The sequence below is a fragment of the Bipolaris sorokiniana genome (assembly GCF_000338995.1).
Source record: "Bipolaris sorokiniana ND90Pr unplaced genomic scaffold COCSAscaffold_1, whole genome shotgun sequence".
NCBI classification, from domain to species: Eukaryota; Fungi; Ascomycota; class Dothideomycetes; order Pleosporales; family Pleosporaceae; genus Bipolaris; species Bipolaris sorokiniana.
In genome coordinates this window covers 2,896,081-2,923,873 of record NW_006911895.1, presented here as the reverse complement: position 1 = coordinate 2,923,873, position 27,793 = coordinate 2,896,081, and the positions used below count along the sequence as shown (strand labels likewise).

At 50.1% G+C, this 27,793-nt stretch overlaps 11 protein-coding genes across 11 annotated transcripts; 6 read left to right on the top strand and 5 right to left on the bottom strand.

Moving 5' to 3' along the window:
- Nucleotides 1-3,511: 3,511 nt before the first annotated feature.
- On the top strand, nucleotides 3,512-4,312 carry COCSADRAFT_77015 (carbohydrate esterase family 3 protein; the record flags this gene model as incomplete). The annotated part of the gene is made up of 2 exons (XM_007696960.1): nucleotides 3,512-3,616; nucleotides 3,677-4,312. The coding sequence occupies 2 exons, from the start codon at nucleotides 3,512-3,514 to the stop codon at nucleotides 4,310-4,312; spliced, it is 741 nt and encodes a 246-aa protein (XP_007695150.1).
- Nucleotides 4,313-4,676: 364 nt separating this feature from the next.
- COCSADRAFT_156124 (uncharacterized protein) lies at nucleotides 4,677-5,174 on the bottom strand (the record flags this gene model as incomplete). The annotated part of the gene is made up of 3 exons (XM_007696959.1): nucleotides 4,677-4,751; nucleotides 4,839-4,913; nucleotides 5,073-5,174. 3 exons carry the CDS (start codon nucleotides 5,172-5,174, stop codon nucleotides 4,677-4,679), a joined length of 252 nt encoding a protein of 83 aa, XP_007695149.1.
- Nucleotides 5,175-5,361: 187 nt separating this feature from the next.
- Nucleotides 5,362-6,548, bottom strand: COCSADRAFT_32627 (uncharacterized protein). The gene is made up of 3 exons (XM_007696156.1): nucleotides 6,241-6,548; nucleotides 6,074-6,184; nucleotides 5,362-6,021 (listed from the first exon to the last, which is right to left on the bottom strand). The coding sequence occupies exons 1-3, from the start codon at nucleotides 6,492-6,494 to the stop codon at nucleotides 5,712-5,714; spliced, it is 675 nt and encodes a 224-aa protein (XP_007694346.1). The 5' UTR covers nucleotides 6,495-6,548; the 3' UTR covers nucleotides 5,362-5,711.
- A 66-nt stretch (nucleotides 6,549-6,614) lies between these two features.
- On the top strand, nucleotides 6,615-7,702 carry COCSADRAFT_32625 (uncharacterized protein). The gene is made up of 6 exons (XM_007696155.1): nucleotides 6,615-6,665; nucleotides 6,729-6,784; nucleotides 6,840-6,854; nucleotides 7,034-7,184; nucleotides 7,275-7,340; nucleotides 7,391-7,702. The coding sequence occupies exons 2-6, from the start codon at nucleotides 6,737-6,739 to the stop codon at nucleotides 7,414-7,416; spliced, it is 306 nt and encodes a 101-aa protein (XP_007694345.1). The 5' UTR covers nucleotides 6,615-6,665; nucleotides 6,729-6,736; the 3' UTR covers nucleotides 7,417-7,702.
- A 262-nt stretch (nucleotides 7,703-7,964) lies between these two features.
- On the top strand, nucleotides 7,965-12,949 carry COCSADRAFT_32624 (uncharacterized protein). Its single transcript, XM_007696154.1, has 3 exons — nucleotides 7,965-8,240; nucleotides 8,399-8,658; nucleotides 8,706-12,949. Exons 2-3 carry the CDS (start codon nucleotides 8,413-8,415, stop codon nucleotides 12,450-12,452), a joined length of 3,993 nt encoding a protein of 1,330 aa, XP_007694344.1. The 5' UTR covers nucleotides 7,965-8,240; nucleotides 8,399-8,412; the 3' UTR covers nucleotides 12,453-12,949.
- A 62-nt stretch (nucleotides 12,950-13,011) lies between these two features.
- Nucleotides 13,012-14,259, bottom strand: COCSADRAFT_342083 (uncharacterized protein). The gene has a single exon (XM_007696958.1). It carries the CDS (start codon nucleotides 14,250-14,252, stop codon nucleotides 13,485-13,487), a length of 768 nt encoding a protein of 255 aa, XP_007695148.1. The 5' UTR covers nucleotides 14,253-14,259; the 3' UTR covers nucleotides 13,012-13,484.
- Nucleotides 14,260-15,037: 778 nt separating this feature from the next.
- Nucleotides 15,038-17,582, top strand: COCSADRAFT_132382 (uncharacterized protein). Its single transcript, XM_007696957.1, has one exon. It carries the CDS (start codon nucleotides 15,168-15,170, stop codon nucleotides 17,442-17,444), a length of 2,277 nt encoding a protein of 758 aa, XP_007695147.1. The 5' UTR covers nucleotides 15,038-15,167; the 3' UTR covers nucleotides 17,445-17,582.
- Nucleotides 17,583-19,916: 2,334 nt separating this feature from the next.
- COCSADRAFT_22138 (uncharacterized protein) lies at nucleotides 19,917-20,465 on the top strand (the record flags this gene model as incomplete). The annotated part of the gene is made up of 1 exon (XM_007695902.1): nucleotides 19,917-20,465. One exon carries the CDS (start codon nucleotides 19,917-19,919, stop codon nucleotides 20,463-20,465), a length of 549 nt encoding a protein of 182 aa, XP_007694092.1.
- Nucleotides 20,466-20,693: 228 nt separating this feature from the next.
- COCSADRAFT_22137 (uncharacterized protein) lies at nucleotides 20,694-22,075 on the bottom strand (the record flags this gene model as incomplete). Its single annotated transcript, XM_007695901.1, has 3 exons — nucleotides 20,694-20,720; nucleotides 20,743-21,388; nucleotides 21,501-22,075. 3 exons carry the CDS (start codon nucleotides 22,073-22,075, stop codon nucleotides 20,694-20,696), a joined length of 1,248 nt encoding a protein of 415 aa, XP_007694091.1.
- Nucleotides 22,076-22,663: 588 nt separating this feature from the next.
- Nucleotides 22,664-23,574, top strand: COCSADRAFT_342079 (uncharacterized protein; the record flags this gene model as incomplete). The annotated part of the gene is made up of 3 exons (XM_007696956.1): nucleotides 22,664-22,743; nucleotides 22,778-22,787; nucleotides 22,934-23,574. 3 exons carry the CDS (start codon nucleotides 22,664-22,666, stop codon nucleotides 23,513-23,515), a joined length of 672 nt encoding a protein of 223 aa, XP_007695146.1. The 3' UTR covers nucleotides 23,516-23,574.
- A 447-nt stretch (nucleotides 23,575-24,021) lies between these two features.
- Nucleotides 24,022-27,653, bottom strand: COCSADRAFT_195694 (uncharacterized protein). Its single transcript, XM_007696955.1, has 7 exons — nucleotides 27,475-27,653; nucleotides 27,147-27,404; nucleotides 26,559-27,091; nucleotides 26,261-26,265; nucleotides 25,703-25,815; nucleotides 24,464-25,652; nucleotides 24,022-24,393 (listed from the first exon to the last, which is right to left on the bottom strand). Exons 1-7 carry the CDS (start codon nucleotides 27,540-27,542, stop codon nucleotides 24,223-24,225), a joined length of 2,337 nt encoding a protein of 778 aa, XP_007695145.1. The 5' UTR covers nucleotides 27,543-27,653; the 3' UTR covers nucleotides 24,022-24,222.
- Between the last annotated feature and the right edge of the window lie 140 nt (nucleotides 27,654-27,793).

Below are 27,793 nucleotides of genomic sequence, written 5' to 3'. Positions count from 1 at the left end.
ACACAGTATCACATTCGCGTACCTAATGTTTCAAACCTCATCACATTCACACTTACTATCCATCATAGTTAACCTAGGGCTAACAATCCATGAATCATTGTATCAACCTCGGCAAACCTACCCCCCTCGCGTATACTTGCCTACTTACCCTCCATCCCTTCTTACCCCTACCTATACAACCAACACCCATATACATTCTTATGAGTATCATCTCCATCACCTAACTCAGTAGTTTATACCAGGGTGAAGTTTCGTCAATATACGTACATCATCCCTATCACTTCCTTATACGTCCGTTTAACCCCACCGAAGAAACAAACGCGACGCCCACGCTGTTTCGTGAATCCACAGCTCCGAACGCCTGTTCTGTTGAAACACTTTGCTTGTCATCTCTGTCTCCCCCCCTTTTTTTATCCACTTTTACTAACTGTCTCTCCCCCCTGACCTCACAGCAGCAGAACCCCCCTTTGTGGATATCTGAGGGGTTTGGCTTTTTGGGTGGGGTGCGGGAGGTTAAGCTTTGAGGACATAGGCTTGGGGTGTTTTTTTTTCCGCGGATGTGACGAGGTGAGACAGAAAGTGGGAGGGGAAGTGTTTCAGGTGGGGTGTGTGTGTGGACAGACAGGCTTACTTTACTGTGCTGTGCTGTGCTGTGCTGTGCTGGACTTATGCTGCGGTAAGTATGTAGGTGAGCAAAGTAAGTGAGAAACACAGTAGACATTGCAATGCAGTGGTGGGTGGCTATGTCCCAGCGACTTGCAGCGTCGAGTGAGATTTTGATCGAGCATAGTTGCATGGTGCGAGACAAGCCAGCCGAGGTGGGCTCGGAAGCTGTTGCTAAGCTCGATGCAGTGCTACGGTCAAGCTTTTCCGGTTGGGGGTTTGTTCTGCGGGTGCGGGCTTGGGCGCATGTTGTAGGCAAGCCACAAAGACGAAGGGGCGCGACTGTTTGGGGGGGAGCCCTGTTGGATATGCGCGCCACACTTTATTACCGTGAGCTGATTCTGTACTACTATTGTATGTCTATCGATATGTGTCGTGCGATTAGTGGTGGCAATACTTGAGTCTTGAATCATAGTACGTTTTTCTCTTTCGCTTGCGGATTTGAGACTTTGCGGGTCTTTTTTTTCTCTTCTCGTGGTGTTGCTGCATGCAGAGTGGGCTGAGTATGTACTCAACGTATGCAAGGCGTGGTGGTTATCTCAATATGACTGTGCATGCACATAGCAGTGGTGGCCTGGCTGACGGCTTTTCAATTCTCGCAATTGTTGCATCTTATCTGCTGTGTCTGATCTGACGGCAGATCTCGACTGCGGAAGTCCGGATACTGGAGTGCTACAAGATATGTAAAGTCAGCATAATTCGTGCACGTGTCGTAATCCAGTTGTCATTGTTGACGCTAGAAGGAAGGCCTGATCTCCCGCCCGAAAAAAAGAACGTCTGGTCACGACATTTGGATGATGACAAGCACTTGTCTAGTACCGTTGAACTCCATTCTTTACTTGTTCTCACTACCCCGCATGCGTATGTTGACATGCAGCCAACAGTGTCGATCTTTATACAAGCGGCAAAAGTCAGAGCAAGGCTGGCTGACGAGCCCACGGCCTGGTGGGAGTCTGGCCATGTGTTGTACGAATACGAGCCCACAGCCGAGCCTAGGAAAAGCCAATTCTCGTATGGACCCTTCCGCTGCGCAATCTGCGTAAAACGGGGTGCCACGGAATACGCCTTGTCATGTTCTGCTGGATCCAGAACGGTGGGTGTGTGTCCATCTTTGCCTTTATTGGCAGAAGTCTAGTTCCTATTCGGGCAATGAACGTCCCCTTCGGTATACACACGTACTCGTTTAAGCGACAAGGCCGCGACGGTTGCGGGTCCAAGTCTAGATTCCTTCGCCTTTCATTCCTTGCGCTCTTGGAATAATGGAGACTGCGATGCTTGGCGGTAGCGCAATGGAACGGGCGGAGTGGATGTGTCAGACTGATTTCTGCGACAATGTCAAATTGACGGAGGGCCAGGAACAGTCGCGTGCAACCGATAGTGCATCGCGTATGTTAGCGGCCTGGGGGGAAGAGCCCTATGACGGCAGAGCAAGAGGAAGAAGTAAAACGTCAACCTCACCCCATTCAGGCCTGTAGCCATACGGCAAGGTTTTCACTACTGTCATCGGAGCGGCCGCGGCATCAAGCGGTGCATCGCGCTTGTTGCCTTTGGCATGCACGGGCGATTCCACTGACAGCCATACAATATCACCGAAATCGCTTGCGCCGACCTCTTGCACATGTAGTACACACACGTGCATGCGCCTTGCATACCAACTATCCATATTGTTTATCTCAAATTGCCGACAAACTATGTGTCTAACTCAATCTCGGCAGTCCACAACGACGCCAGGCTAGCTCAATCCATGGAACCCGAGGCCAGGCCGACCGAGACTCCGTGGCTTTTCAACTTGCTGTCAAGCTGCTCAAAAATAGAGTAAACAGAGTCATTGTTAATCAAATGCCAAAGGGGTCTGTGTCGACCCGCTTATCGTCATGGCGCATGGTCTTTTGTTTACCCGTTTGCTTTTCTGTCATGTTTGTAACGTTAACACCTCCAGCGTCTGGAGCAATGACAACATGGGCTTCTCAGAACGCAGGTCGCAGGAGATGCAACACTGTCATCACACTTATGATCTGACAGTCCGCCTCCCTTGTCCTCTTCCCCCCTCGGCATCCACCGCCAACGTCAGATTAACCGTGCTAAATTCCTTAGCGGTCAGATAGCCTTACCAGGCCTTGTCTAGGCTCAAAGTGGAGTACGTACCTACAGGGTTGCCAACCCGGCCCTGCATCAGCCAGGCACCGCCGCTTCCTTCTAATATTACAGCAACAGATGCACTACGCGCCGCACGTCGCACGCCACCCAAGTCATGCACCCCCTCCACAACCTCGCTGTTGTTTTTCTAGTGACGCCCATGGGCGCAAGGGGGAGGTGGGGTGGGGGGGTGCGTGGGCTATGAACATGTAGTCAGGTTGCCGTGCGCTTCTCCGCCTCGTCTGAGACTTGGATATAAGAAGCACTTTTCACCTGGCCGAGGGTCTTTTTGTTCCAGGCTACAATTCACTGCAATATCTCTGCAATTTACCCTTCCCCTATTTGGACTTATCGCTGTGAACCAAGCCCTAGCTTTATTGTAAGCTCTATATTTGAGTCTCACTACAGGATCGACGCAGGGTATAGCCACTCCGTCGTCCCGCCCGTTCGAAAATTGTGAAAGCAGTTTAAATTACTCCGGCTCCTCGTATTACCACAGGATCTTGATCCATTTTCCAATATCCCAGGGAAACGGACATCTGACATCCTTTGGCGGCCAGTTACGAAACCATATTTGACGCCAACCATCGTCTGTGCGCGGTATATAGCCACTCAATCGCGGCTTGCCTTTTTTCGAAGAGTGCTTCTGGAACAAGGAGTCCTCCAAAACCTCTTGCACCCCCGGTCAACCTTGGATCACCCGTCGTACATCATGGTCAAACTCGGTGCTCTGGTTCTTGGGCTTCTCAGTCTAACGACTGAAGTATGCGCGCAAAGAGCCGTCAGGATAATGCCTTTTGGGGCGTCCATTGTCTCAGTAAGTCATGACATTCAATCTCTCGTATATACAGTTCCACGTACTAACTTCAAATCTTAGAGATGCTGGCGCGCAAACCTCCAAACTTCTCTCCGAGCTGCGGGTATCAACAACTTCGAGTTTGTCGGCAGTCAAACAGCACCAACATGCTCTGGCACCAACATTGACCCAGACCACGAAGGCCACCCCGGATCTCAAGCAACTACCTGGGCTGCTAGCACGAACCTGGTTACCAAACTGAAGCAGAACCCCCCGGATGTAATCATCATGCTCATTGGCACCAACGACGTTCTCATCGGCCAAAAACCTATCATCCAGATCCTCGCTGCCTACGACGTCCTCATCTCCCAAATGCGCGCCAGCAACAGCAGAATGCAAATCATCTTCTCCAACCTACTTCCTCTGGACCCGGCTCGCTTCAAAGCCACCCCTGTGCAGGGCATCAAGGACCTCAACGCCGCAATCGCAAAATACGTAGCTACGCAAAATACAGCCGCGAGCCCCGTCCGCTTTGTCGACAACTTTTCTGGCTTCGATGCCGTCAGGGATACGGATGATGGCGAGCATCCCAATTTGTCTACTGGCGTACAGAAGATGGCTGCCAAATTCTTTGGGCCGACGAGAGATGCGATTCGAGCTGTTAGCGCGGCAAAGAGGGTTAGAACTGTTAGTGTGAGGTGGAGGAATAGAGTATAAGATATTCTGTTGTTTTTTGTTCGTTTATTTGTAGCATTTTAATTGGCATAATTTATGAAGTCACGGCCTCTCTCATTTCGTCTTTTCCTGACAAGTATTAGGATTAGTGGTGTTGATACAGTGCTCTATTTGTCCATCTGACTCCACCTTTTTTTTTCTCGTTCTTCTCTTCGGCTTCGTGGAGAAAAGACCAACAGCACTTTTTCCAAAGCGACCATTTTTCGAAACGACCAAGTGCGATTGCGCAACCAACACTCCTCTGGCCCCCCCCCCTTTTTTTTGCCCCCTGGACTTGCAAAACCCCAAACTGTCTTTGTCTTGTGCAAAGATGCAAAGTCAATTCTTTACGCTGCTTTCTGTAGAATCAAGAATTCCCACTCCCACTCTGCTTCTTCGCCGCAGCAGAAGTAGTCTTTTCCTGCATCGCCAATCGCGCAGCCTGACTTTATCTCAGCCCCCTTCATTCTTTCATCACCCACCACCACCACTACCACCAGTACTATCTTTCTTCGGAAGATACACATACCACGATCCCGCGCGAATGCTTGTTCTTGATGAGCTTTGCTTCGTTGGCTGCTGATGCTTGTTGCTCTGCGGTTTTCTGGGGGGGCAATTAAGGGTTAGCGACGTATTCTAGTTTCACACTTTCTTCCCTTGTGGAGGGTGGTTTTCTTTTTCGGAATTGAAATGGGGAAGAGGGGGAGGATTAATGGTGGCTGGTTGGGTTAGTTTGGCTATCGTTCGCTGTTTTGGTTCTTACGGCGTCTTTGGTGCGTTGGGCATCTGCCATTGCGATTGCGGTGGTTGCGGCAGAGTCGGTCGTCGTGCAGACGTAGGTTGTGTCGTAGCCTGCTCGGCCCATTGTTGAGCTTCTTGGGGCTGGGGGTATATAGATGTGTGGGGAGTGTGCGGATGGAGCTGCGGGTGCTGGGTGCAACTTGGGGTTGTGTTGATTGGGATGACAGATGGGATAGGGATGCGGAGATGAGTCGACTGAGGTTTGATAATATTTTTTTGTGAGTTCCGGCTTTGATTTTGTGGGGTGAAAGTGCGTATTAATGGTGAGAGGGGTATTGTGTAGCGAGACTGGATGACGGTGAATTGATACTGATGTGGGATGAATGAAGATGAGAATGTAAGAAAGTTCATATGGCCAACAAGGTAAATATTTGAGGTAAGAGAACACATGATAGGAAGGTACAGTGATGACCTGTGTGTGCATTTAGAACATACACAGAATGCAGGCGCTCCAAAGGCAAGCAGTATCACTTTGGGCCCGCTGTGTCCAAACATCAAGGCAACTCAGCAACCACAACTGGACATTGATACGTAAAAATATTCGAAATTCTAGTTGATCGAGTATAAACATATGCTGCTCCTTGACCCCTGAATCCAACTCTTATTTGGTCAATACAATCTTGAGCTTCTTGGGGCTGTGAGTAAAGAGGTTGGCATAGGCCTTGGGGACAAACTTCCGTTTGTTGGGCTCCTGGACAAAGTACTCGTAGCCCTGCTTGTTGGCAAAGTTGATGGCATCCTCCTTGGACTTGAACTCGATCCTGTGTCCATTCATGAAGTCGGCAGATGACTGCCAGCCCATGAGCGGGTTCTCCCATCGGTGACCCTTGGGAAGGACATCCCAGTCCATAAGCCAGTGTGATGCGTTCCAGGTGCCAGACTGTGTAGCTGTCTTCGAGGGCTTGTAGATGCTGGGAGGTATTAGTATGGCTTCTTGATATCAAATGGGTGGGGCCGACGTACCGGACAGTGCGTGCCTGAAGGTCGGTTGGGGCACCTGAAAGAACAGCGGCGGGTACGCTTTCACCGGGCTCACTTCCATCCATGACACGCTTGGGGATGGGGGAGAAGTTGCTAGGGAATGTTAGCCATTTATGTAACATGGTGCTCCGGGATCGCGAGTGACGCACGAGACGCGGTAATCGACAGCAGCATTGTAATCTGGACGGTTCCTCATTCCTTCGGCGGCACCTTCCTCGCGAATCTGGGTGGAAGAGCTGGTGAGCTTTACTGCGGGCGCATCCTCGGGGCTCGTCTTGTGTGCATGCGGAGTGGGCTCGTTTGTCGAATACGCGCGATACGAAGGGACGGCGACTCTGGTGGCAGAGGACCGCAGGGCAGGCGCAAGCACCCGCGATGCAATTGACCTGGGTAGTGCAGACATGGTGGTTGCAGAGTCGATGTGGCGGGCGCGGGTGTTGGTGATGTCGATGAGGTGAAGCTGGGGTGGCTCCTTGGCGAAAAGCGCCGGCATAATCCGTCTTGCAGCTTTCTTCTCGAACCTCACCACCGACCGCACGACCTCCATCTCCACTCCATCATCTTGCCCGCCCTGGTACGCCGCCCGAACACAGACCGATACGTCGAGAGAGGGCAATTGATGTTAATTGAGTCGCAGCCGTCAAGATGAGCTTCATTACCAAGCGCGGTCTCTCGACCCTCATTCCCCCCAAGGTCCGGCTTTCTACCCGCCCCTCCTCTTGCGCATCGTGCTGATAATGCTCCACAGATTGCCTCTCCTAATGTAAGAGCTCCAATTCTCCAAGGAATGTACCTGCGATATTGCAAACACCCGCGACCGTGATCGCATATGCTTTAAACCACCACGAACTTCGCCCACAATCCCGGTTGCTCAAGCGAATCGCATTACACGCCCATAGCTCAACCCATCCCAAACACCACGAAAGCTGATACACCCACTAGGCCATCGGCTCTTCCCCCAATGCCGTTCGCATGCAAAAGGTCGTCAACTTCTACGAGAAGCTGCCTCGTGGCCCAGCCCCCGAGCCTGAGGCCAAGGGTCTTCTCGGACGCTACGCGAAGAAGCACATGGGCAAGAACCCATCAGGAAGGCGTAAGTACATCTGTGGTCGCTTGAAACGAGAGCAGCTGCGAACCAAAGCGCAAACCATGGCATATTAAACACGAAACTAACCGAGCACAGCGCTCGTCCACGTTATTGGTTTCCTGATTGCGCTCGGTTACGCCCAGAACTACTACTTCCATCTCCGTAAGTTTGACTAGCTGCATAAATGAGGCGATGTGACTCACAGCTCCCAGGCCACCACAAGAACAACGAGCATTAAGCTGCTCGTTTGAGATGCGCTGGATGACCATGGCCGGATAGACAGCACTTGTATAAGTAAAGTGTAGATGGAATCAAGCACTCTGCTAAGACAGTCTTTCTTTTTGTGCACTTGATTGTGTTTTTGCTCAGCCCATGTTTCAACATGCAACAGGCTGCGCCGCCTCGGATAATGCCCTCTAACTGCGATGGCGAGATGGTCTGTTTGCATACAGACGTCTAGATGACATGTATCGTCAGAAATCTGCGACGTGTCCGATCGCACAGTCATATCGGTTGGAGCAATGATGGTCTCTCACGTGGCGGTTGCGCCATGTCCGTGTGATCCTGTCTTGCCGGCTATCTGCGCCTTTGCATTGCTCGCTCCAACTTCCCTGTGAATATCACATGCGTGAATGATTAAATGTGGCACTATGTATACTATGGATGTGATGTGCATAGGCCCTCGTCATACTCTGGGACTTCATACAAAGAAGGCCCCAGCCCGTGCCAAGACTAGCGCCTCTCACCATCGTGGCTACACTTCGCCTCAACCTCCTATACACCGATCTACACCCGCAATCCGCCCCGCCGCCAAAGGGCTCCTTGTACCCAATCTCTCCCATCTGGCCACGACTCTTCGTCATCCGGTACAAACAGCGCGACTTTACACGTGTTCGCGACTGCCCGCCAGCCCACCCACCAGCCCGCTCTGCCCGCCAGCTCCGCCTCGAAACCCTTGAAACCCTCCGCACCACCCGTCCTCGAAAGCAACCAACTTGCAGACATCGACTCTGCGGAAGCGCCCACTTGACACCTGTGGCGACTCTAAGCATCTGACACTAGGTGATTACTTTCAACTTTTCTTACCTCACAGGTCGCATATGAGCGATCGCGGGCAACCGGCCAGAGTCGACTCGCACCGGGCGACGCCGCTCACGCAATGTCCTCGTCCAAACCCGAGTACAAGCATAGTTCTGACATTGGTTCTTGCGCCACCGCAGTTCCGGAAACTGTTATGGCAGAGCAGGTTGCCAACGATGTGGTAAAGGAAGCACAGTCGGTGGGACGTTCGGCGCCCATCGACGAATCTGCATCAACTACCAACGACCCCGCCGTTAATGGCGACCCGCCCTCGGGCACAGCGACCACAAAACCCACTCCGTCCGAAGCGCCCTCCACCAAACCCACTGCGAACGGCATTGATACAGCCTCGGCTGGTAGTGTACACGTATCGCAGAAGACCCAAGGACAAGCGACAGCTGTAAGTAGCGACGATTAGGGGTATGGAGGTGGCATTGACAGTGGCAGGCCGACAACAAGCAGTTAGGCGCGTCACAGCATGAGACTACACAGCCCCACCTTGCAGTGGGATCCAGCGAACTCTCGGTGTCCGACTCACAGGCTGTGGCTGACGCAAGCGGTGGTTCGGATACAGACATTAGCCGTCCTGGTAGTGTTGATCAGTCGAAGCGGGATGGAAGTCATGTGCGAACCAGCTCAGCAGCGAAGAAGCAACCCTTCAAGTCGGTATCTGTGACAAAGAGCTTTCTGGCGAAAACGGTTACATCAACTCCCGCTGCGCGACCGGGCGATAAAGCGACTCCTACTGCATCCCTCAAGACTTCCAACGTGCTTTCGGCAAAACCCCGCCTCGTCGCGAAATCAGGTGCTAACAACACTCCACGTACGCTCGGACAGGCCAACGGCACGGGCGCAGGCCCAGATGCGAGCAAAGTCTGGAATAAGAACCAGCCAGTACCTCCACCTCCACCAAAGCAATTCACCGACGAAGAGCTGAAGCAGCAGTACGGAATCCACCTTGCGACACGCTTGCAGGCAGACGAGGCAGGCAAAGAAGCCAAGTGGGCGGATATCGACGATGACGAAGATGACTGGGCTCCGGAAACTGTGCAGTGGATGGACGGGACAAAATCTTCAGTTGCAGTGCAGCCAGAAACCCCAGTAGTGCCTGCCGAGGAGCCAAAGACGATACTCAAGCCCGAAGTACCCACCGAGACACCGAAACCTTCAACATCTCCCGCCCCCACTGCGAATCTACCCAAGCCTAGCGTTACTGGAGGTAACAAGACTATTTTGAAACCTGGAGCACATGCACAACCTACCGGAAAATCGAGTCTCGTCCTCAAAGGCCAACCAGAAAAGCCGACACTGGTAGCCAAACCATCGGCGACCGAAAAGAAATCACCATGGGCGCCGTTGCCTCCGATTGAGAAAGTATCTCCTGCGCAGATCAATCCTCCCCCCGCACAACAACCTCCTCTGCGTTACTCGCAGCGAGAATCCCATGGTTACGACAGCATGCCCCCGCAACCTACCAAGGAGATTGCTCCCGACGACTTCAATCGCTCATGGCGAAATGACAACGGTGGACGCGATGCCCGAGATGGGAGGGAGCTTTTCAACTCGCAAAGCGGTCGATATGAACCTGTTCACAATGATGCACGGAGAAGCGGTGGGCGCGACAGTGGCTTCCGACAGCAACCTTCGTTACTGCAGAGACCCGCTCAGGACGGCCCAGCAGAACCGTCAGCTGCGTTCCAGACATCGAGAGCAAGTGCGGACGGCCCTGCATGGGGTAGGCGAAGGAACTCTTCAAACGTTAGTGGGGGTATGCCTAGACGCATGTCGATAGATCCACGAGCACCAGACATGCCCACCGGTCCTATGTACATGGAACGTCGCGAATCGCATTCCATCAACGGTTACGACCATGCCGAGTCTGTGGCTTCTCGCAATTCGCCTTTCCAACAGATGAGATCCCCGAACGTTGCACACGCACACCCCGCTTCGCCTTATGGCTCCGTCACGTCACCTGCCATGCAGGATGCACCAGCGCCAGTACAGGCGCCGCCTGTGGAGAACCCTGTTGAGGTACAGAAACGTCTCATGGCTGAGAAGATTGAGCGCGCTCGTCTTAAGAAGCAACAAGATCAGGAGGCAGAGAAGCGAGCCGAGGCAGAGAGGAAAGAGCGCATTGCGAAGAAGCTTGCTGCTATGGGTCCACCTGAATCCAAGCCAAAGGCCAAGGAACAGTCTCCCTCTCGGCCTGAGAAGCCGGTGCAGAAGGAGAAAACGGCGGCATCTTCTGTGCAATCACCGCCAAAACCACCTATCCCGACTGCGGACGGCGAGGTTACTCAATATGGCATGATGAAGGTGCACCAGCCACACCCAGTCAAGAAATCGCCTCAAACAGAGCACGCCCGGCCAGGTCAGCAGGCGCCTTCTGCACCCGCGCCCTCGTTGGAGCAGCAGCCTGCGCAGCCGTTTGACTCGCTTGCTCGTGACAGTGAAAAGTCTAGGTTGGCCATTCACTCTGACGCCGCTGCACACCAAACAGACGGGGCTGCCCCTTCTGGGCCTAGGCCTCAGGGTCCACCAGTTGCCTGGTCGCCTGCAACAGCACCTCAACCTCGACCTTGGACCTCGCAAGTTTGGGGACCACCGCAAGCAAAAGACCGAGCTCTGGGCAACGGTACCTTCGACTCTGGTTATCGAGGCCAGTCTCGTCCTGGAACCCAGCCGCCACTTCCTGTTCAAGCACCTGCAACAGCCCCGATTGGAACAGCCATCGCTCCCCAGAGTCTTACACCACAGTCAACTCGACAGTTGCCTGCCTCACAACCAATGTTCCAGCAGCGAACTCCGCATGCACAGCCCCCTCCACCTTCAAGGTCGGGCAGGGTTGTCAAGCCCATCACCGGCGGCGGCTGGGATACTTTCGGTGATCTGATCCTCAAGGATGACCAAGAGGCTTTGGCGAGAAGCAGACAGGAGCGAGACCGTCAGGGTGAGGGTTTCCGCCCCGAGTTGCGAGAGACCTACAAGGACCAGCGGGGCCAAGCACAGGTTACGCTGCACGACAAAGTTGTTCCTGACATTGCTCTTGTCGACAGCCTGAAGAAGGACGATGTTCCCAAACCTGTCAACGAAGGCCAATCGCCGCAACAAGTCCTTGGTCAAGGTACCCTCCAGCAAGCCACTGGCTCTCGCGCATCCCGATTCTTTCCTCGACCCACCGAGTCATCGCTAGACGCAATGTCATCTTCAGCTACGCATGCTTCAAACAAGGCCGACTCTCCTCCACCTCCACCGGAGACAGAAACGCACCCCGTCTTCAGCAGCGATGCGGGCCATCCGCTGGTTAGATTGCCGAAGCCTTCACCTGTTGTACGTCTGCCTCCATCGGCGTCAGGCACTGGTCCATCCCCTACTGCCCAAGTAACCATGCCATCGCGTGGACAGGCTCTGGGTGCTCGGCCCCTCGCAATGAACCCGGAATGGCAGGCTAGGTTTAACAAGCTTCTCGACAAACCCGGGTCCACTCGTCCACCGTCTAACCCCGTCAACCCATCATTGCCTCCAGTTGTTCCCCAGCAAGGCGCTGTCGCTCCAGCTGCATTATCCAAGGCTTCACTTGATGTTCGCGGGAGCACGGGGCCTGCCACCGTATCTCTCCCCACCACTCCACAGAGAAACCCGTTTTCAAACGATCGCGGTAGCGAGGTGATTACTCGCAAAGGCGCTGAGGCTCTCTTTGAAGATCGGGAGTTTGGCTCGTTACCCACAGTGAGACTGTCCAAGATCTCTCACCTTGCGGCGGACCAGCCGCCAAAGGCTGCTCCTAAAGATGAACAGCATCCCAAGTTCAAGAAGTTCGAGAACCCGTTTACGATTCGCCGACTTGAAGCTTTTGACATTGAGAAGACTGCCCAATACAAGGGTAAGTTCGACGTAGTCATACGGATTGCCAATATGCGAGAGCCCGTGACAAAGTCTGTGCAGAGGAAGCACTACGGCCCCAAGCTCAACCGACAGGCCAAGCCCAAGCCTGCCGGCAGCCCGAATGCAGCCTTTTCCAACGCGACCAAGGACCGCCCGCGTAAGGTGTCGCAGCAAAGTCAGGCTGACCGCTCATATACGAGCAACAGTACTACTCATCCGTCGGGGGCGAAATCATGGTCTAGCAACAGCAACACCCGTACACCGTCAACCCATCAGCCCACGACATGGGCAAAACTTGCAGCGGCCTAAGAGTGTTTTGTTCACTGTAACACTGTTAGACTGTGTTGACACTCTCGCTTGATGGTATCAAAATTTGAGCCCCGTCATGCAGATACATGACTGTTGTGATATACTCATCATAACAAGAACACTATCCACACCTCATTTTCTTCAAAAACAGTAAACTCTGCGGCGTCTTGTACCACAACGCTTGAGTGGAACACAAGGTCGCTTTTTTCGGGAGACAGTGTACTCCCAATTTTTATTTTCTTCTTTTTTTTTCCAATTGCTAAGCATTCACTCGTGCTTTACATGCGATATTTCAGTTTCCAGGTCTGCGTTAGGAGATTTTCCTTGGACTTTCGTTCGTCTCCTCTTGCCATACCGGGCGTCTGGACGCGAGTATGGGTATTGAACGATACGAAGGGATGTGACTTCATGGATGCGGAAATGGGACGAAACTAGAGCATTCATGTACTGCTAATAATATTCTGGAAACTTTATGTACTGTCTCCAATATATGTGTGCTGACATGTGATGTGCTTGAGGATGTGAAGTAATAAGAATGTGGCAGTACTACTGTACTGATCTCTGCACATGGTATAATTCGTAAACACAGAACACTAATATCAATGATATCCACTTGATATCCCGACAAGATCTCCTGCACAAAACAAACATACCAAGCATCCCATCTTACAGAGAGATGTGTAAATCAACATCCATCAAACCACTTAACCTCAACCATTCTAATCTCTAACCCAGTCACACTTTTACATCTGCAGCAAATCTAAATCCCCCCAAACTCCTCCTACATACTAGCCTGAATCTAAGTCCTTTTTTTGTAGCCACTATCCCTAAATAAGTCCTTAATCTGCAAAAGGAAACATGCACGCACATCACTCTGCAGGACCTCCAGGATTAAAACGACGTGTTGTAATGCTCTACATTTGGATTCTTGAGGTTGAACTTGTACGGTAGCGGAGTTGGCGGTGCTAGTAGAGGAATAGGTAGGCTGGAAGATTGAGATGGTGTGGTGAGATTGGTGGGAGGGGGGGTGTTCTAGACAGTGCTGAAATTGGACCTCCTGGTAGATTCTAGTGTCCGGTCACCGTAGATGGGTGGGACTTCGGGACCATATGGGGCTTGAGTTGCGTTCCAGGGCGGCCGTGTATTTTCTGTCGGGTGATAGGTTTGTGGTTTTTGGACCCAGCATCCGCAGAGGCTGTTGTTACAGTGGATCTGGACGGGTGAGACTTCCTCGGAGAAGGATACGTAGTGGGGTTCCTGTTGGTGGGTTGGCTGGAAGATGTATAGTGTTTGAGGGTCGTACCGCGTGTTCAGGATAGGGACTTGGGTGTTGCTGGCTTCGTAGTCTGTAGTCCATGGTACATGGCCATTTGACTGCTGGTAGTATGCTTGTGGTATAACGGAGATTGTTTCGTGAGAAGACTCATTCATCTGCTCTTTCTGAGGGTATCTAACAAATGTCTGCGACGTGTGATCATCATGCTCTATTGAAACATGGGGTATGTCGTGATGTTCAAAGTTGGGGATATTGCGGTCAGGCAAATGACTTGCTGACACCGAAAACATGTGTTGCGTAGATAGCGTATCTGTAGGGAAATTGCATATAGGTTGTTGTTCCGGTGCTTGCTGTGCGAAATGATACTGCTCATAAGCTCTGGGGTATGCTGAAGTCAGCACATCTGTTCCTGTGTTGCATATCGGATGCTTGGAGGTGTTGAGGTTTTGGTTGTGCTGCGGAAGTAAATGGTCTGAGGTGCTTGCGAGATGAACAAATTCCACTAGGAAGTCGAGGGCATTCATGTTGATGTATCTTGTGAACTGAACAAGCAAAAGAAGCGACGAGGTCCATTTTAAGTATACGTAAAAGACAGGGTAGAACTCAACTATTCCATGATGCGGCCGTTCACACAGAGGTTTTCAATGTCACGTGAACATCACTCGTACCAGACGGGTGTCACGTCTCATCAGTGCAATGTGATGACCATATCGGCTTTGATACTCACGCAGGCCAGTTTCTCTGATAGTCACGCCGTACTTCCCAATCTTTCGTTGGATGTGCCCGTTCTGTTCTCGGGTTTCTCGAATTCACTTTCATACTCGGTAGAAGGATTCTAGACGAAGAAAACGATGATAGTTGCTCGACCATCTTCAAGTATAGCGGGTAAGCGAACCGACACATCCATGTTCAACTCTCAAATGCGCTCGGAAGTCTGAATTGTCGTCATTTTCTCATAACAGTTAGACTGCATAGTTTATAAGATGATGTGTACCAGAATGTGTCCCTGTTGATTCGTTGGAGTAATATGGTTTATTCCACGGCCGGGTGACCGAGTCAAAGGTGTAACGAGACGGGTTTGATCAGATGATGCAATATCACGGATGTCGTGTACATGTCCCAAAGGTATTTGCGCGATGGTCGTTTCAGGTAAATTCATATTTGTCAAACCTTGTGAAGGGTCACTGCGTTGTGGTTGTCGAGAGTTGCTCCCTGCACAGTATCGTGAACTGCGGTGCCTGAGCGTCTGTCGCTAGCGCGGGGATTGTTGACCTCCATCCCACCATACCCAATCTATCCGTATCGAGACGTGCGCGCAGCGTGACGCGTTAAATGTGTCGGTTCGAGCTTTTGAGCTTGCTCATAGTGTTTTGCCAGCGTCTTGCGTCGCGAAAGACGCGATCTCGCCCGAGAACAAGCGACTTGCCATTGCCGCGGCCATGCTACACGAACTCCTCCTCTCGCTCTCCGGACACCCATCCCCGCTCTTCGATGCCCCGGGCCACGTGACCTCGACTGCTGATCGTCTCCTCTCCCCATCGGAAAAAGAACTGTTGTCTTCAATCGGCCATCTTTCCAGGCTACACCGGAAACTGCGCGACCATGCTGCTTGGATTGCCGCTTCTCACCCTTCCATCATCTGTCGAGCAGTCGCCACTTCAATCACATCACATCACCTCGAACAGTTTCAGCAGAAGATACTTGATGTTGAGAGCCGCATCCTTAAACAAGATGCTTCGACTGTCGGCGCGTACAACATTGTGCCACTTGCCGGGGTCGTCAGCGAATTTTCGGAATGGGTCAGGGTCATGGAGTGGCTCTGGGACATCACCAACTATATGATTCCTGCGGAAGCTTCTTACAAAATCGAGAAAATGCTTAGCCAATCCGCTTCAGGTGCTGGAATCATTGACAAGCTGCGTGCGGAGGCGCAGACTGGGTTTCCTGACATCGAAGAGGCATCGCATGGCCTGAGTAAGGTTGCAGAAACATCGTGGCTACGGCAACTATCGACATGGTTGCTATACGGTCGCCTGCCTTCGTGTCGCATTGATTTCTTTATTCAGCAGGATGACGAAGATGCCGAGGAGCAGATTTTCATCTTGCAGAGCAAGTTGCTGCCCAAGTTTGTGACAAGGCAGACTGCTCTTTCAATCTTGTTCGTTGGAAAGTCGATCAACCAGATCCGGTCGCTACCATCAGCGGCAAAGGCACTGGACGCTACCAATTCGCTTTCAGAGCTTGATCTGCTACCCAAGCATGTTCAGCAACTCTCTGAAGTCACAGCGCCGATATCAGTAGCGAAGCTTTCTGAAGCTGTCGCGAATATCCGTTTGTCGCTATCACGAAACCTTCTGCAACACTTGTTGCCACGCGAGAAGATCGTTGAGACCTTGACCGTTCTGCATCAGTTTTTCCTCATCGGTCGGGGTGAATTCGCCCTAACACTGATTGCTGAGGCAGACGATAAGATGTCATCGCGACACCGCAATTCATTGTCAGGAAAGTCTAGCCAGTCAGTAAAGGGTGTGTTACTCAAAGAAGCGGAGATCAACCATATCCTTATGCGCTCCTTCTCCATTCTTTCAACACTCTCTAGCGAGGATGAACATACGGACGATATCCTGGATGTTGCAACACAGCTACTACATCTAAGTGTAAACGGGTCTTCCAGCCACCGCCCTGGAACGCCGGGACGTGCCAAGGATGCAGACTCTACGCTTCCACAGCTCCCGAATCTATCCTTCGACGAGCTGCTATTATCTGTGCCGACATCTCTCTCGATGGACATTCGATCACCCCTCGATCTATTCCTAACAAAGGCAGACCTTGATGTCTACTCTTCGATCAATTCTTGTCTACTTGCAGTCAGACGGGCTCACCTACACTTGGCTGAACTATGGAGGCACAGCTCTATACGGAGAGATTATCCATGTCCCCCAGGCTATCAATACAGCAACTCTGCGCACGGAAGAGCAATACTCAAACGACGCCGCCAACGGACGACAAAAAGGTCGCAAGACATGCGAAAAATCTGGGCCACGTGTGCAGCTGCCATTTTCTTCTTAGCAGAAAGCGAAGCCTATTTTCATGGAACCGTAGTCCAGCAAACATTCCGCCACTTCATCACCTGGGTCGCTGGCCCACAAACCCCTTCAGACCCACCTACAGCACCATCCAGCCGCCCTTCTTCCTCAAGATTCCGCAAATCCACAATCGACGCCAATACCCAACAACAGCACGATCCCGAAGCCCTAGCCTCAGCCCACCGCCGTTTCCTCTCCTCAGTCGCCTACTCCCTCCTCCTAACCGACCAATCCTTCACCAAATCACTGCGTACACTATGCACTCACGTCGACGAACTAGTGGCATTCATCACGCGCCTGACCAAGATCCAGCAGAATCTCGACCTCGAAGAAGACGAGGGCGTAGAAGATTATGCCCAGAACTACCAAAAAGAAGAAAAAGACGTTAGCATCGAAATGGATCGTGCGAGACGAAGACTAGATAGCGATCTTAAAGCGCTGGTGGATCGGTTACGAGAAATCGATAGTGAGAGGATCGGAGCTTCAGCACCTGGCACGGCGAGCTCGGTCACGTTGGGCGAAGGCGCGTATGAGCCGTTGAGGGTAGGGGGGATTGATCGGCTGCTGATGAAGCTTGATTGGGGTGGTGAGGATGGCGAGGGAGAAGTTGTAGTTGAGGATTTGCTTTGAAGAGAAGATAGGCATGCAATAGTTTTTGTGTTTGACGGTTGAAAATGCTACCCTATGCGACCACCTATCATTTTTCCTTCATAAACGGTGATACTGCAACATGGTATTCTAGTAGTCAATACATATATGATCAACGTGACATAAGCTCTCACAGAGTTTCCATAGATCTCTCGTTAGCCGCCCTAGGACATCGCTCATGATCAGTGTGACTTGCCACACCTAGACCTTATCCGAATTCAAACCCAAACTCAAAACTCAAAACTCAAAACTCGAAACTAAGAAAACAACGAACTTCGCCCACTTTCGACCAAAAACTCTACGAGCAACACAAAACAAAAAGAATAGAGCGTTGATGAGGTCGTACCCGGGTTCGAACGTACCAATACACTGCGATACCAATAGTGCGGCTTTATCCATTTCTGCCCAATAATCTTGTGTCCGCTATTCTTGCAGGTCTTTGCTCAATCTTGCAGCAGGATTAGAAAGGTTATTTTCTAGTAAAGTGATGTGGCTTTGGTAGATACGCTCAGTGAGCTCTGTTGGGATCAGCATGATCGAATTGACAACGCTGAAAGTTATCCATGAAATGAGCATCGTTAATCGTGTAACGAACAAGCTTTGCATAAGCTCTACGTAAAGGAAAGAAGCCACTTCTCCAAAAACCACGATAAGGTGAGCGCTTCTCCAAAGGAATTGAAATAGTATGTGCAGCCTGTTAACAATTACCCAAGTGAGGGCCGACAGAATGCTCAAGGAAAGCAGTATCGGTGATAATATCATAACTGAATATTATGGAGAGAAATAGGCCTCACTTTTATCTTCTCAATATAACTAGTTAGTTACGTGAACTCTATACTTGCTTCACGTTTCCACTAATAGCTTCTATCTGTTTTGAACGTACTGTCTGCCGGACTCTTCTAGCGCAGCCTTGGTAATACTAATGCGCTCAGATTTGTTATACCGACGCATTGAGTCAACACATCCGGGCTCTCACCCTTACCACTAATGCCACCGTCATCGAGAGTCGAGATTTAAGATACGAAGGCCACAGCTGTGATATAGGTATGTGTAGACATGATGGTGCCAGCTACTCTTTTTGCTTCTCTTAAAACAAAGTGCACTGACTGTACGAAAATCCTGCTTCGTAGTATGATCAAAGCGATTTCAATGCTAGTACATAGTATAGTCTTGAGCAACAGGATTAATCCTTTGGTCCTTCTTGTGATAGTACAAATAACAAGGACGACTACGAGGTTTATAAAGATGATAGAGATGGTCATTTCTAGGCGAGATAACAGCTTTTTGAATTTATGATTGAGGAGTAGAAAAGTCGGGAGGACTCAGCGCTTGAATGTAGCCCCGCGCGACGGAGACCCAGCATAGCAAGGGCACCATAACTGACGCGTTGCATGAACTTCATATAGTTGCCAAAGGCACTAGCGATGATGAACTTGGGGATTGACTACAACAAGAGAAGTTAACGAGGAGTCAAAAGTAAATCGCTCTGTGAGCATGGCCGCTTATTGCAATCAAACGTGTGCACCGATCAAAACCTTTACTACTTATTTTTATCATTTTGATATCTTATATAGAAGATGCCTGAAGATTACCCGCATGTTTAACGTGGTGATATAGTTGGCCATTTGGGAAGAGCCGATTAAGTTGAGTGAAGTGGCTGAGTGAATAATATGTTAACGGGCAGAGGGTTCCTACTCCTCTGTATCCAATGATACTTCACGCTAGTAGATCCTAGAACCATGCCTTTTGCATTCAATATTCTGGATGCTCGTGGAGATTCTCCGGCTCTCACCTGCCATAGCTGTGCTTGCAATATAAATAAGTCCTTACACTTCCCGAATAGACTCTTCTTCAATCTCTCTTCCATATGTACCGAATCATCAACAAGACAGTCCTATGGAGATACAAAATACGCCAAACGGCTACACAGCGAAAGCGCTAGTATTGGACGTGTCAAGCCTCGTCATCTGCTTGAAATGCCAGAAGCGCTATGTAGAGGCAAACGATGTTTACCTGAGAACGACTAAGAAGGGACAAAGGCATTCAGACTGCAAAGTATGCAGGAGAATTACCTCGAGTTCCGACCTTCCCGTTCATCTCATCGTTCCGGAACATCTCCAGTCTATAGCCAAGGCTCATCAACGGAACCAGGTACCGCAGCAGGGTAGCTCTATCGATGGCGTGGCCAACGCACCTTCAGCCAATGCTTCATTCACCACCGCTACGAATATAAATGCCCCACCTACCAAAGCCAAATCTACTGAGACAGAATGGCTTGCGACGCTCGATCTGGAGCAAGAGAGTCTCCTTTGACATCCACAAGATGTAGTGGCCCGGTTTCCGCCGAATCAAATTCTACACGATCTCCCTCGCGCTACTGCTGCTATAGAATGGCGAGCTATTCTTAGTCGTTTGCGCGACATTTATTGTCTTGAGAGATTGTTCCAGAAGAACATGTTACTTCGTGGATACTACAAGGAGGCTATCAGTACAGTTGCACCAATCGCACTTATTGCCGTGTCGCTGAACAATGCAGCAATCCGGAAGCAAGCACCATTTCGGTTCTGCTGGCTGGATACCCCGTTCCAAAAAGCGCCGGCTACTCTTTTCATTGCCCTCAATGCTCAGTCATCTTGCGAAAGGATTTATTGGACGGAGGCTCCACCAGCTCATCGCATACAGTTGTGTTCAGTTTGGCAAACAACTATTCAAACAAACGCTGAAGCAATTGCTGTTCCATGTCACAGCACAGAATCACCGAGATCTGACGGTATGAAAGGGCTAGTATGGGGACAACGTGCCATCAGCTCTACTGGGTCAAAAGAGAGCATGTTAAATTTTTCAAGGATTCAGGGTACTGGTTTCCGAGACCAATTTGGTGATGATAGCGATGACCTGCTGGAATTTCTGGTGGATCACTTCCACCATGACGCGTCAAAAAACTTGGGGGGAGTTGAGCAGCACCGCCTTGAAGGTGCTTCACAAGCTTCGAGCTCCGAATGAGAAGGTGCTAAATGCATGCGCTCAGAAGATCAAGGGCAAGCAGTGTGTCGGAATGAAGTAGTGCATCTAATAACTGCATGATGAGAAAGGGAGGTGAAACAGGATATGGAAGAACCGATACGTAGATCCGGACTGTGCCGAAGCAGAGCAACCCAATACATCTTACTTTGTTAATATGAGTAGTTAATCACAGTATTAGAAGGTAAATATTACGAAATAATGGAATTTTCAACCTAATGCAGTACTACTAATGAACTGTGCTATGAGTTTAACATACGGTCTCGCGGGCAACATTTTGTGCATTCGAGCCAACATCGTCTCGAGAACGATGCACCATATTTTGATAACCATCGTCGTGATGAGCTTTGTCGCAGTGAGGTACGCAGAAAGAGTCATCCCTTGGTTCCCAATAGCATGCGTACATCTCTCGCTGGCAGATGTTTCCCGTCGCTTCACCAGGTAGACATTGACCTTGGTCCTTACTGCAGAGTGTTCCCTCTCTCCAACATCTGTGACATGGTACACATGCTCGGAAATGTGGGAATTTGCGAATTTCGTTGAGCAAGTCGTATGTCATGTTTGAGAAGGTGCACATGTCGGAGTGCTTCCAGCAGCCTCCACATTGAGATATCCCATCAGAAAAGCGCGGATTGAAAAATATGCATATTTTTTCATCCTCGCAGTTATCACAATGGAGAGGATACTTTGTTTCAAACCCAGATAGTGCCAGGAGCTCCTTCAGAGTAACACCGTCATCAGTGTTGTCAATGATTCCGCTAAGCGTACGCTCTCTAGCCACTCGCTTCGATACCTTGCTAGCTTTCATCTCTTTCTCAACCATCTCCTCCATCTTCAATTTGAATGAACGGTAGTAATATGTGTCCTGGCCCGGTGGAAGGATAGGGATAACCCGCAGCGTGAGCCTAGTAATGATCAACTTGTATCCTCAGCCTTTTGGCTTTTTTTTGTTACTATAGTAAGCTACAAATCGCTTGATAGAAGACATGAAAGAGAACAGCACGGAAACAAACTCACCTTTCAACCGGTGTCGCCTCACGATTCACTCTCGAAGTGCCATGATTCCATTGCCTCTGAAGCAACCCTGCATGTCCATAAAACTTCATGGCATAGCTCAATTCTTTCTCAAAAGCATTCTCAAAGAATCTGTGAACATCGCCGTTTGCGAAAGAACGGATGTGGATGAGAGGTTCTGCATTAGGTCGAAGATAAGGTGCTCCCGTCAGTGGTATTTGCAACCGCTTCTTTTCCGATATTATCGACAAACTGTTCAAGTCCGGTTTGCTTATCGTCGGTGTGACATATGTCCAAGATTTAGTTTGATCTGAACTGTTGCATGTTTCGCATGACAGCGTATCATCCAACATCGTTGTCAGATGAGAAGGTATGAGGGCAAGCTTATCGAGATTGTCGTCTTGGCCTATCGCTGGTACTCCTCTAGTTGTTGCTACATATATGAACTCCTGCGCAGAACATGCTGGAATCTTGAAACCAGCTTGCATGGAAAGTTCGAATGCCTTGGATATAGGTACTGTCCCAGACTGACGATAATGAGGTATGAACTTGAGTTGAATGCATGTTGCATCAGCCATCGATTTTCCAACCCTCCATCAATGTTGCTATGATCGTTGACTTTGGCAACATGGATCTTACGATCGCTGCTGGTGTTACCTTTTATACAAGCTTTTGTGAGAACCGTAAAAGTGTTGCATTGTGACAGCCAACCAATTATACTTGGTAGGCGCTGATTGATGCCCTTAGCAGAAGCATCTTGTGCGTACTGGCCCGGCATGGCAGCTGATAGTTCAGGCTACATATGCCAAATCGGTAATGGGGATCGCGAAATAAGAAAAGAATTGGAAGTTGACCTCAGTGTGAAGCCAGTAAAGTGGTGTCAAGAAGGACAGCAGCTCGTGACTCTCAAGAGTCAGGTTTTGGTCAACTGCGTCAGGAATTGTTATTATTTTAGGCCTAAATTCTATTATCATGTATGCTATGTAAAAGCAATTAGATAGTGTGAAACACCTTTCAAAAACTAAACAACTAATAACAAACTTTGAGGTACAAACGACTAGACATTGAGATATAACTCGGTTGATAAAAAAAATCTCTAGATAATTAAATACTACCAATGTAATTTGTTCACCTCCATAGAATCTTTCAAAATTTGCACGGACGATATGGTTTCTAGTAGCCAGAAGCAACAACGCCTTTTCGAGATGATTGAAAATCAGCCAGACATCAACATAACACTTGCTATGTAAAACAACCAATCTGTACAATGAAGGAAACAGTCTATCTTGGGTAAGTATCTTTTTCTTTACTCTACTTTATTATACTACCTGGCTTTGATAGAGCTACATAGCATATCAACAACTTAGAAAGCTTTCTACTACCTATCTCATACATGCATATAGTAGATGATTATACATGTAACTTACTTCATCTAGTTCCAGGCAGTTATCCCAGGGTTAGTCTCGGGGAACGATGAGAACCAAATCTGGTTGGGCAAAGTCAGATCACTTTTATGGAATGATGAAGACTATCGAGAGCATGAAGAGATATGCTCTCGGAAACATAAGCTTCAAGGCCTAACAATTGAAAGACAAAACCGAACTCTCGTTCCACTTTCAGCAAATACGTTTGGTCTAAGACAATATTGGCCAGTCTGCATTCAAGTTCTTCGACCTATGAGCTTAGAAATGACAGAGAAAGTCAATGCTGTTTCACATAGCTTAGGCTTAGCAGAGCTCGACAAACAAGACGAGGGTGATAGCTTCGACCGTATCGACAATCCTTTTGTCATCTCTCGACAAGCTGTACAAGATAAAGTCCTCAGCCCAATAATCGAAGAGCTTGATATTGCCATCAGATCAGGAAACGAGGAGAATGCAGGTCACTGCTTTAACTTACACAGTCAGGAGTTTCAGCTAAAGAAAGCATTAGTTAGTCTTCGTACACTGATTGTGGACGAGAAGGACGCTATCTGTAGGCTCAAAGAGCAAACTAAGAGGCGAAGAGATGTAGCATAAGAATATTCAATACATGATCAATATGAAAGCGAGCTAGAAATAGTAGGTTTCAAAAATACGCACATTATGTAATAGAGATAAGGCTAGTTATATTAAAAAGTCAAAAAGCATAAAAGTTTGAAAAAAAAGAGTTAATTGAGAATCGAACGAAGGTCGCACCCGGGTTCTGGAGACTAGTTAGTGACAGTATAAGAAGATTTAGAGGCTCAACATACCGAACCGGGGTTACCAGAAAATTTGATATCATCAAAATCTGGAGTGATAACCACTACACTATGCAACCGATGGTGTTTTGTTGGTGGAGGTTTGATTTAATTGGTAAATAATGAGACGAAAACAAAGGGTGAACAAGAAGCGGACTAACCACGAGTCAGCATTGCGGGTGTGGGGCTAGTGGGGAACGGTCACGTTGGTTAGTGCGGGACATTGGCGCAATGGCAATGCTGTTGCATCGGTACCTGGCTACTGACGTGCAGGTTGACTGGGGTAGTTGAACATAGGTTGACCATGTATGCAAGGGCAAATATGCATCCGTTTGTAATATTATAAAGCCAGCAAAGCAAGCGATTTGTTCAGAAGTCCCAAAGACTCAAAAGATGTCTCTCGAGGACATCAATATCACTTTTCATATTTCGTTAACATACAAAACATTTCATATACATCAACTAATAACCCGATTTTATTCTTTACAAAATCAGGGTGTTGTCTTAGATTTCATGTCCGCATGTGGCGAGGTGCTGTTCACCTTCTTCAGGGACAGTCCATCTGGGCTCGACGCCGATGATGCCGCGGGCGGTGATCATAGTGGTGTTGATGGGGCTCTTAGGGATGATTGTTTCGCCGCGGGTGGCGAGGATGGAGAGGACGTGTGCGGCGGCCTATATCTTTGTCAGCCAACTATCCCCTTATACAAAAATTCGGGTTGAAGGTAGGGAAATACAAACGTACCTTTGCGTTGATAGTCAGAGTCTCAGGGTTAGGGTTGTCGATTGTGTCGCAGGCCTGGTGGTAGCAAGGGTCCTGCTCGATGCCTGTGCCGGTGTGCAGGCCGCCGACGGGCTTGCCGATGTTCATGAAGGATTGGTAGTCGCTGCCGCCGGTGAAGCGAGCGGCGGTTACGTTGACGCCTTTGCTGGTGAAGTGTTCGACGAAGAGCTTTTCGATGGCGTCGGAGCCGGGGGCGCCGGTGAGGTTGTAGGTGCTGCCGTCGCCGTCGAAGACGCCAAAGTAGCCGCGGGAGACCATGTCGAAGTTGAGGTATGTGAGGATGTTGTTGGCCTCAGTGGCATTGAGGTTCTGCGTGTAGTATTTGGAACCTAGGAGACCGTTCTCTTCGGCGCCCCACCAGGCAAAGCGGACTTTGTTCTTGACATTGAATCTGCGGAGGGCGCGGGCGAGTTCGAGAATCAGAGTGCTGCCGGAACCGTCATCGTTGATACCTGCGCCGGCCTGGACACTGTCGAGATGTGCACCGAGCATGATGACATTTTCTGGATCACCATCCTTGGTCTCGGTAAAGACATTTTGTGTCATGCGTTCTTCAATAACCTGAGTTTGCTGAAAGTAGGCCTCGACAGCCTCGCCGGCAGTAAGACGGGCAACCAGGGGCTCGGCGTCAGCGAGGTTGATGTACCCAGTCGAGACGTACTCGAGTGGGTTGGGGTTGGAGAGGGTTCCGCCAGTGACATTGGACCGATCGCTGGCGTAGATGACGACGGCTGATGCACCTGCGGCAGCAGCCGCCTTCACGCGTCCGGCAAACGTGGTGCCGTCTGGGCATGAGCCGCGCTGCACGAGAACAATCTTTCCCTTTACTTCCAGATTGCTATATCCCTCTTTCGTGCAGCCCCCAGCTCCAGTGGCACCCAGCGCGAGCGGAAGCGTTAGACCTTCCGGTGAGGTCGAGGGAGAATACGTCAATCCAACAACACGGTACGAGGTGTTGCTTACGGTAAACTCGATGGAATCGATTCGATTGAATAGAGCGGGGAAATCCTGGGTCCATGTCTTGAAATGGGTGTTTTGTGTCTTTTCAAGCATGTAGTCGACCGAGGCTGCGTAGCCAGGGAGACCAAACGCACGGTTTCCACCATTGGCCTTTGCAATCGTGTCGAATGCTTTGAGATTGCCCATCAATCTGTCTATTTGTTAATGAATTTTCTTTTCAACCGCCAAAACCAGACATACTTTTCGCTCGTGATCTGGTCCTGAATAGCTCCGGACGACACCATAGGGCGAGGCCTGACTGCAGCCAACGTTTGCGCCGCGCCCGCAAGGGCGATTGCACTTGAAAACTTCATCTCGGCGATTCAATAAATTGAGTCTTGAATTGGTGCGTAGGGCATTTCGTTTTCGCAGGCAGCGAGGCATCTTCATATAATATGTGATTTACACCAAATCTTGGTAAACACCGGATCCATGGATAAATGCACGCATAGCATCGTCGCTGGTCCACTCTTATCACGAGCTCGGCCTGTACTGCGTCCGGAAGAGAAGGTCGTAAGAGTGTTAATCCTTTTTTGCCAAAAGGCCAAGGCTGATTTTGAGATACCTGCCAAAAAGGACGTTAGGCCAGCTTGGCGTAGAGGCGGACATTGCCACAACGTTGGCTTGTGTCTGCGAGAAATTAATGATTGCAGGCGGACCGGGACAGATGAAGTGACCAAGAGCGATATTAGCAGCCGTGGATCCAAACAACTTCAGCTCGGCTGAGCGTTCGTCATCGTCGCCACTCTGATCGGGCACGACGGCTGTGTGCCGTCGATCTGTTCACCATAGTATCAACAAAGTGCAAGGAACGTTGGAGAGGACTTCCAACGAAGGATTTCAGAAAGATAACAAGGCAAGAGGTGTAGAAGATTTGGGCTGGAATCTAGCGGGGCCCGTCTTTAATAGTACTTGGAGCAACGAGTACCCGAATGTCAAAAACTAATCTTGGGACGACGCAGCTACTGCAAGTGCTGCATGATGGGAAAGGTCACATGGGCAGGACAAGAAGTCAGAGAACAAAGACATGATGATTATTGACAGTATCACCTCTCACTATCTAGCAGAGGGGTGCGCTCACTACCTTCCGAAACCCCGTTTCCGTTAGCATGACCTACCGTCTGGGCTTGCTGAGCCTTGCGATCCCTTAGGACGAAAGAAATACCCATGGCTAGTAGGAAGCCTTGCAGAATGCCAGTAAAGATGAACAAGCCCCATGCACTCCAGCCCGCCGGCCCTAAGCGCGCATACAGACTGGCAGCGAAGACAAAGCTACCAGGCGTCTGGATGCACATCATGGGAATAGAGAGACTGCCTGTCTCTTGTAGTTTCCAAGTCATGAGGATCTGAGGTATGTATTGTATGGCTGCAAGCACAGTAGCGAGGAGGCCGAGAAAGTTTGCCCAGCCGCGGACATGGGTCGGGAGAGCGTATACGAAGACTACGGAGCCGAACAAAGCGACGACAAAGAAAGCAACAGACATGGCTAGGACCAAGATGGCTTCTTTCCATGTCGGCATTTGGGATTCTTGCTCCTCGTCTGCGACGGACGGGGCGTCTCGGGGGAAGAAGATGAGGAATAGTAGCATGCTGGAGGTGGCTATTAGTACTTTTATTGATGCTGCCGTTGGTCATGGCGTCCTACATGAAGAAGAAGCAACTCCATTGCACGCCTATCTGGACTATTCCTAGCATAGCTGCTGCACAGGGAAAGGTTCCGATTTCTCTGCAGCAGGACATGTCTCTTGTGCTCTCAGGCAGGGTCAGGATGTTGGCGATGCTGGCCGTGCCAGACACAGTGCCGAGCAGGACGAACATGGGACTGAGGCCGCGGGAAGAACGGCGGGATATGATCTTGTAGTGCTGGGGGATATACGAGACGAGTATACCGAAGACGATGAAGCTGTGAGGCGTGGGAGTCAGTCAAGTGCATTTTGCCATAGAGTGGATATGTGGATGCGTATCGGACGTACACGGAGACGGAGAAGTTGACCAGGTCGGGGTACTGCAGCTCGGTGCATCGCTCGTTGTGGGGATCCATGGCTGCAGTGTATTATGTGTATTAGTTAAAATGAAAGTGTCTTGTTGTCGCTATGTCAAGTCAACTGCTGGGCTCACTCGGAGCCGTGACAGTCGGTGAATGGGGGCGCGTACGAGTGTGACGTATAGCCTGTACACACGCGTCGGGCGGACAGGCGAGGTACGTAGTCAGCTCCGAGCATGCCTCGGCTGCAGCGCGCGTGCCTCCGTGCCTGTCAACAAGCCATGGCACATCCTCAACCTCATCTCAGG